Below are 9,377 nucleotides of genomic sequence, written 5' to 3'. Positions count from 1 at the left end.
CATATGTACGAAACCTGTTTACCATACAACATTCCAAAACAAGTCTACCAAATTGCTGGTTTTTTCGTAGATAGAAGAATACTTTTAGGACAAAAAAGTAATTTCAATCCAAAAAGTCAAATGTGTGCCAAACATTAACAACTAAGTATATCTCAAGCATGGAAAATAACTCTACCATAGAAACAAGTCTACCATAAGCACCTCATATGTCTACCAGATGGAGGTTATATTTGTAAATACTAAACTTAATTAATCTACCACATGACTATTATAAGAAGTCTACCATACGTACAATAATTCTACCAAATTACATAAACTCTACCAAACTAACAAAAAAATCTACCAACATTCTGTAAGTCTACTTCATGTAACAAATAATCTACCACTTACCGGAAGGAATTTTATTTCAATTTAAATCTACCACACAACAAACATATCTACCACAAAACAAATAAATCTACCAACATTTTGTAAGTCTACCTCATGTAACAAATAATCTACCACTCACCGGAAGGAATTTTACTTGAATTTAAATCTACCACAAAACAAACATATCTACCACAAAAGCAAAATCTACCAACTAGATATAACTCTACCATAAAACAGATATATCTACCGTCACGTATTGACAACTTTTTTCACATAAGTCTACTGCCAAAGGACATAAGTCTACCAACTCAGAAATTAAATCTACCTCATTGTCAATAAATGTACCGATAAAGTCAACTATGCAACAAAGTCAATGCTTTCTTTAACAAGTCTACCAACACGTTTGACAAGTCTGTCATTCATAACAACAAATATACCAAAACATAATCAATCTACCTTTCATCGTCAAAACTCTACCAAGATAAGTCTACCAACATTTGTAAACTCTACCAACTCTCGAATAAATCTACCATCGACCTAATAACTCTACCGACAAAATTTTTGCGTTGACCAAAATTTGATAAGTTTACCGTCAAAGCCTGGTAGACTTATCAAATTTTCAGCGCTATATTATGCCTACATGGTATTAAAAAAATAATAGCATTTTCGTAATTAGGTTTTTTTCAACAAAGGAAAAAGGGTATTTTGGGTATGCTAGGTTAGTTTTGTAAAAAAAATAAAAGTGCGCCAAAAAAAGTTATATAGATACTTTCTAAGGTTAGTACATTAATCCTCCCATTCATGTATTGTTGTTACTCTAAGGGTGAATTAAGTGTATAACCAAAAAACTAACAGTTATTAAGAATATAGCTACAATAAGTGAGTATTTAAGTTTTTGGTTTCTTACCAACAAAGTTGACGAGAAAACCCTTCCCACCAACCACACGAACTTTTATCGTTTTTGCAAGAGAAAAAAACTAATTGGATTGTACTTTTTATTCAGTTTCTGTTTACTGCACATATAGCTATCCCATAAATTTTGTTTTTTACATTATTCATAAATTATTAATTAGTTGAAGCTTGTATTTTTTTTTTTTTGACATAGTTGAAGCTTGTATTAGGATAAAAAAACACTGATATTTTTTTATGTCTAATATGATTTGAATTTTGAAAATCCATCCGAAAAATTTTCATACGTCAATAGTGATACAAATAAATAGAAAGTCTTTTCGTTATATAACTTAGTATGTCTATTATTTAGAAACCAGATACATAGCTAATCTATTAGTTAATAACAGAGCACATCTATTTTTTCTAGTACCATTTTATACTTCTTTGCTTTAAGGATCCTAAGTTTCTGCATGTCTGTTAACAACGCAAGCAAAACATCAAAATCACAATGACAAAAAGCTCTTCTATTATAAATTTGTATCTGAAAACAAAAATTAGACATTCTATACAAATAGACGTTCGATACTAATAGCCATTATATACAAATCTAGGTATTCGTTGATATGGTTCTTGATGTGGGCAGAAGGCTCCCGTTGGCTAATTTCTAGTGAGAATTCATGTGCGAGAGAAACTGTAGTGGACCGGTGGTATTGAGTCGGAGAGAGGGGCTGCGGCGGAGAAGAAAATCGCAAGAACAGGTTATCAACAACAACAAGGTGTAGCAATGGTGAAGAAGGTGGAGCGTGACATGATTTCTGATAATTAATTAAAATTGAATTTTTATACAAAATATTTTTCAACTGTTTTATGAAGAGCTAACACTTCTTATCTAAGTTTTAGATCCATTTACAGTTTAATTTAATTCAATTCAATTTATAGATCTATATTCTAAAATTCAACAATTTAAGTAAACCAATTACATAACAAAGATTCTAAAAGAAGTCGTGAACAAGTTGGGATTATCAGAAGAGACATTTGGAGAATATAGTGGAAGAAGATAAAGAGAATAAGAGAGAGAAGGTGGTAAGAGAGAGAAAGAGGGAAAAAAAGAAAATATAAGAAAAAAAAGGTGAAAAAATATTAATATATAGAATATACATGATATATTTTTAGTTAGTTGGTGAATTATAGTTTGTTTGGTGGTTATCGAGTAATACTTGACTTACTTGTCTAAAATAAAAAGCAAGTGGCATTTTCCGGTTCCGTTTCTAAGACGATAACATAACCGGCAAATGAAGCATCAAGTTTTCTACGGTTTAAAAATGATTGGCTTATAACAAGTCAAGACTAAAAAGTTTGTTAAAAAGTCTGCGTCGAATCTCCCTATTAATAGCTGCCGCTTCTTCTCACCAACTAAGCGAAAGCTCGTTTGGAGAGTTCACGGATCTTCGTGAACGACATTGAAATATCTGTTTGGATTAGTAAACCCTTTTCTTGAATCTCTCTGTATACGTTGTTTCTTGCAGATGAGTTCTATGTCAGGTAAATCCTTTCTCCTTCTTTCTGTTTTGATTCTGTGTGTGATCATATCATCAATTTCCACATTCTCTAATCATTTTTGGGTTATTTCGACATACCCAGCTTGTGAATTATCTGTTTTCTTTGTCGGATTATGCATTAGGGTTCTTGTTGCAAGAAAAAAGTTGAAATTTTGATTTTTTTTTTTTACTAAAAAAGGTTAAAAATTGATGTTATGGAGGGTTTATATTGAAGCTTTAAATAGGGTTTTTAGGCTGAATTTTTGTTATTTCCACATTCGGGAATCGTTTTTGCGTTTTTCCGACATACCCAGTTTGTGAATTATATGTGTTCTGTATCTGATTATGCTTCAGGGTCTTCCACGGAAAAGTTGAGATTTTGAATCATTTTTAAGGTTTATGATCTGGTGATTATTGTGCTGTGTGTTGGATTATGCTTAGGATTTATCTTGCATGTGAAAGTTGAAATTTTGAAGTTATGGGTTTATCTTAAAGGTTTAGATAGGGTTGTTTAGCCGAATTTGTTAAGCCATTTATACCGATAATATTGGTTTTTCAGATAATCAAGAACCAATCTTGGTGAAGGAGGAGAGTGTGGAAGGTATACCATCTCCACTCTTGAAGCTCAAAAGCTGGCAATGGTGGGTTCTTGTGTCCATAAACATCTTCTTCCTTATTGGTGGTCAAGCTGCTTCAGTCCTTCTCGGTAGATTTTACTACGACGAAGGTGGAAACAGTAAATGGATGGCTACTCTTGTTCAAACCGCTGCTTTTCCCATCCTCTATATCCCCCTTTTACTCCTACCTTCTTCTTCTTCGACTGATTCAGACTCTTCAGAGCCGCCTTGTTCTCTGAAAACCATTGTCTTGATCTACGTTCTGCTCGGTGTTATCATCGCTGGTGACAACATGTTATACTCTGTTGGACTTCTCTACCTCTCTGCATCGACTTATTCGCTCATTTGCGCTACCCAATTAGCATTCAACGCGGTCTTCTCTTATTTCATCAATGCTCAGAAGTTCACTGCCTTGATTCTCAACTCAGTTGTTCTCCTCTCTTTCTCTGCTGCTTTGATTGCTCTAAACGACGATGCAGATGCTCCTTCAGGTGTCTCCAGTTCGAAATACATCGTCGGGTTTGTCTGTACACTCGCTGCATCGGCTCTCTATTCTCTATTGCTCTCTCTTATGCAATTCTCATTCGAGAAGATTCTTAAGAGAGAGACGTTTTCAGTGGTTCTTGAAATGCAAATCTACACTTCTTTAGTGGCGACTTGTGTCTCGGTTATTGGGCTTTTCGCTAGCGGGGAATGGAGAACGCTGCACGGAGAAATGAAAGGGTATCATCACGGCGAAGCCTCTTATGTACTGACTCTGGTCGGTACAGCGGTTACATGGCAAGTTTGTTCTGTAGGAGTGGTGGGTTTGATATTTCTGGTGTCGTCTCTCTTCTCAAACGTCATTAGTACTCTTTCTCTAGCTGTGACTCCACTTGCGGCTTTGGTTGTATTCAGGGATAAGATGAGTGGTGTTAAGATTATGTCGATGCTGATCGCTCTTTGGGGTTTCGCTTCTTATGTTTACCAGAATTATCTCGATGACTTGAAAGTGAGACGAGCGAGAAAATTAGCTCAAGCAGGGAGGACTGATCCGCTCTGCTGATTCTTACTGTGATTCATTCAGGCAAAGAGGTGTTGATTTTAGGTTACTATACTTTAGATTAAGCAACAATAATTGCCACTCGTTGGACAAGCTACTAACTACTAGTCTTGTCATATTGTTTCTCTAATGGTATTGTTGGGAGGATGGAGATTCGATACAAAATTTTAATAGAACAGATTCAGAAATGGAAATTTTGATCTCGTTGTATTTCGGTTACAATGTTACATAAAATTTGAGAAAGGAAAATCTTGTCTCATTTCATTTTAGTTACAAAATTTGGACATGAACAAAAATTCATCATGCTAAACTAATGTTTAAAATGCATCTCACATTAAAGGTTGGGATGTGGCAGAAATGGTGGCAAAATAGACAAATAATATGTTAGTGATGATATAATTATATTATAATTATTATTATTGAAACTAGAAGCTGTTGGGTGAAATTAATTCACGATAATCATGTCATGTCACTGTTTAGAAAAAAGAGAGTGATAAACGGTCACTGTGATTATATACCTATTGAGAGAAAAGGAGTGATGAAAGGTCACTGTAATCGTGTACTCGTTGAGAGAAAGGGAGTGACGAACGGTCATTAGTGAGAGAGTCATAACATCGACCATTCGTCTTTATCAATCGGTTTAGCATCGACAAATAGTTAAATATAGCTCGTTGATTTGCATCCTTAAGTAAACTAAGAATTTAGAAAGAATTGGAGCGACCGACCGACATAAGCTCCTAATTCAAAGAGAATTATGAAGAGACCGACGTATAAAGCCCAATCCAATAAGGATTAGGATTGACATAAACCTATAAATAGAGAAGTCTTGGAGCAAGGACGGACATACAATCACTTACCGCAAAAATACTAAAAGCCCTACTTTAATAGCTAGGTACGACAGCGACAGAGAATCGAGCAACCAGACCTCATCGTAGCTTCGTTCTTCGCTAATTAACAACGAATAGAAATCGACAGATGATACCAGATAATTTAGATCTTCGATATTGATTCATTGTAACTTGATATTCGCTGATTAATAAAAGCTTACTCTTTCTCGTCGTTCCGTAGAACTATTCACATACAAACCGGTTAAATTTTGCCCGAACAGTTTGGCGCTAGAAAGAGGGAAAGTTTTAACTACGTGAGATATGACGATGGAGAAAACGACGGAAACACCACCCTAACATTTATGCTACTCAACTGGAGGCACTCACCACCAAGATAAAACAGTATGAAGATCAACTTGCACAACTTGAAGCAGAAAACGCTTCCTTGAAGGAGGTGAACGCTTCTTTGGTTAGTGATGGAAGCACTGCAGCCGACGTTCGTGCCAGATTTCGAGCTCACGTTCCCCCTATGACGATCCTCTCACAGCTACAAACACCAGACCGGCACAACATAATGGAAATCCAGGAACAACTACAATTGGGTCTGCAGATGATTTCTCAAAGCGTTTGGAAGATACCCCATTTATAGACGCGATTGCATTGACAGAGATGCCAAGGAAGTTCACGCTTCCTTCAATGAAAAAGGAAGACAGAACGATAGACCCAGATAACCACATAGCACAGTACAAACAACAAATGTTTACCACAGTAGTTGCAAAAGAACTTCACGAAGCTACCATGTGTAAAAGATTCGGTACGAGTCTTACAGGACCAGCCTTCCAATGGTTTACAAACCTAGCAAATGCTTCAATTGACTCTTTTGCATCACTGACAGACAGTTTCGTTAGAAATTTGCAAGCAGTAGGAACTTGGAAAGGACTGCTGACGATCTATACGAGGTCATACAGAAGAGAGGTGAGTCTTTACGTAGTTATGTAGGACGATTCAACAAGGAAAAGGTGTCTATACCAGAGTGTGTCACGTCCACTGCATCTATACCAGAGTGTGTCACGTCCACTGCAATCTCAGCATTCAAAAGAGGCTTGCTCCAAAATGGTGATCTATATAAGGAACTGACAAAGTACCAATGCAAAACAATGGAAGACGTGCTATCTAGAGCATGGGCAATGATTAGGTGGGAGGAAGATCCTGCCTACCATCAGCAACACTCCCACCGTTCTGACTCGCATGTAACGAGGAATGAAAGAACGACGAGAGATGATAAGCCATATCAAAGACCTCACAGTGACAATGAAAGCAGGAGAAGCGAAAACAAAGTACACATCGACCAATCAACACAATGGAAGAACCATATATTGAGCAACTCGACGAGGTTCAACTAATGGAAGAACCAGATATTGAGCAACTCGACGAGGTTCAACTAATAGAAGACGTTCCTAATAAGAAAGTGAATTTTAGTTCAAAGCTGCCAAAATATTTACGACATAGACTTTTGGGAAGGTCCATATAAAATAACAGAGGTATGTGGATCAGACGCGTACAAACTGCAGGATAAAGAATGCAAAAATCTATTAAACAGCTGTGCGCCCTACATCTCAACCTACTACTTCCGGGTTGGTTCGTTTTGCGTCAGTTATATTTTTTATATACCTTTGGCATATCATCGTTAGTTGCTTTTTGCATTTTTTGATGATCTCCGAGACCCCATTACCTTTGGCTTTGGATATTTTATATCATATCTACGGACATACACTTCAATAAAGAAATTTTTAAACAAAAAAGTTTTAGAAGTCCTCAAATCTATGTTCGTCATTCACGATGGCACATAAAAGAGAGAGATCTTTGATATAAATTATGACGAGTGACAGACATCACTCAAATAAACTAGAAGGCACTGCCTTAAAGAGAGTGACGATTTTTGCCTACTTAACCATTTAAGAGCGTCACTGCACGCATACAAACTGACAATGGTCATGAAAAAAGGTAAATCCTTCAAAAAATATTGATAACAACCCATAGAGGGTGCAAGAGGCGATTCCTCACACACAAAAAGAGTGACGTTGTCACCTTCGAAAGAGGCGATTCCTCACATAAACAAAGAAAAGAGAATGACATTGTCATCTTCGAAAGAGGCGATTCCTCACATAAACAAAGAAAAGAAATGACATTATCACCTTCGAAAGAGGTGATTCCTCATATAAACGAAGAAGAGAGAGTGACGTTGCACCTTCAAAAGAGGCAACTCCTCACACCAAAAAAAGAGAGTGACACTGTTACCTTAATATAATTCAGAGGCATTACCTCAAAAAACTAAAAGTGACTACTGTCACTAAAGAATAAAGGAGTTCCAAAATCTCCTCAAAAATCAAATGAACGACTAAGAGGAAAAACCCTCGCGACAAGCGGCAACCACGACTAAAATCACTGGTATGACTGCAATAAATACAACAGCTAACCTAAGGGAATAGCACTAAAAAGTAATGTAGTTGCTACTGTAACTAACTTAAAGAGTAATATACATCACCGAACAAAGGACATGATCCCAGAATTAAGCAAACTGCAAAATGCAATATGCGCAATATATGGTTATACACTGATAACACCGGATTTTGACCATTTTTATGGATCACTTTAATATCTTTTACAGGTGTTTTTACTCTATTTCCAAAGGTTGTCAAAGGATTTCTATGTTTTCGGATTTTAAAAGACTTTTCAGGTAATTTGGGATAAAGAGGCACAAATTGGAACAAAAAGACTCTTTTGGATAAATGCAGACCGTCAGAACTCTCATGGAGAGAAGAAGACCTTCTCACCGTCTGATCACCCTCAAAATGGGACAACTTATAGAAGAATCAACCAGCTTTCAAATGCACTTGGTTTGGAGACATTCCAACGGTTGGATCTCAAGATATTCCATTAGCCCCGGAGCCACTCGAAGATGGTCAACAAGTCACGCGACCGCGGCCAATAGCCCATTTCCCGCGGTCACAAGCCTCCCTACCGCGGCCAACCACCTATTCCCCGCGGTCACGTCACTCCCGACCGCGGCCGTCAAACTCATAAATAAAGCCCATATCTCTGAAGCCCAAAGTCATTCTCAGCCTCAATTCCGGAACCCTAGAGACCATGGAGTATTGAAGACTATAAATACTTGTCATTTAGGTCGTTTTTAGACACCACCCTTCATACTTTACAGAAACCCTTTTTCCTTTAGCCCGTTTTATGCGATTTTTATAGAAGATTGTTCAAGTCCGAGTTCTTCAATAGAGAAGCTTTCTTCATCTCTTTTCTTTACTATTTTTGATTACTTTTATTAAAACCAATGATGATGTCGACCTCAGTCATGTCTGAGTAGATCCCGAGTTGGGCTTAGGGTTCCCGAAAGGGGCTCTCATAATCGATTAAGACATCTAGGTTTATAGATCTGGGATTTCAACTTTGTTCTCTGTTTATTCTTGTTCATATTGCATGTATGCTTGATTGATCACCTAGTATATGATCTAGATAGTTAGTGTTGCGAAAATTTTCATTAAGTATCAGCCCTAGAATGAAACAGGCGATTTTTGTAGGAGTGGAAACCTACCTGCGGCGAGATCGTGAGTATTGACGAGTCTTGTGCAGCTCTTGCATTCTCTCCCTTCCAGGGCCAGAGTGGAAACCTACTGGTCAGGGTTGCGAGAAACAGTTGGTTATGATCACGACAGTGACGTAGTCATACCGCCGTACTCTAGCTCTAGAACCCTATATATCGATATCCGTCAATCCCGATCTATCTACCCTAATGTCAAAACCGATTATGATCCCTTAGAGTTCCCAAAAGCTCAGCGTTTTTAGCCATAGTTTACAAACCAATCGATTTTTACTTGCTTATTTAGATCCGTATTTCAATTGTTTCAGTTCGATATTTTGCTTGCTTTACTTGCTTTATATTTGATTATTCTACTTGTTCTTTAGGATAAATTTATTTGCTTTCTTTTGTTTTAGTTTAATTCGTGATAAACAACCAACCTTTAAAACCAATCTAGTCTAGACATAAAGTTAGAAACCGTAGAAGAATACTAGGCACACAAAT

General features: G+C 36.9%; 1 protein-coding gene across 1 annotated transcript; it reads left to right on the top strand.

Moving 5' to 3' along the window:
- The first annotated feature begins 2,631 nt into the window (after positions 1-2,631).
- On the top strand, positions 2,632-4,698 carry LOC18010949 (probable purine permease 11). The gene is made up of 2 exons (XM_006393654.2): positions 2,632-2,802; positions 3,358-4,698. The coding sequence occupies exons 1-2, from the start codon at positions 2,787-2,789 to the stop codon at positions 4,458-4,460; spliced, it is 1,119 nt and encodes a 372-aa protein (XP_006393716.1). The 5' UTR covers positions 2,632-2,786; the 3' UTR covers positions 4,461-4,698.
- Positions 4,699-9,377: the final 4,679 nt, after the last annotated feature.

This window comes from Eutrema salsugineum, unplaced genomic scaffold (assembly GCF_000478725.1).
Source record: "Eutrema salsugineum unplaced genomic scaffold, Eutsalg1_0 scaffold_7, whole genome shotgun sequence".
In the NCBI taxonomy this organism is placed as follows: domain Eukaryota; kingdom Viridiplantae; phylum Streptophyta; class Magnoliopsida; order Brassicales; family Brassicaceae; genus Eutrema; species Eutrema salsugineum.
This window is presented reverse-complemented; position numbering and strand designations above follow the sequence as displayed.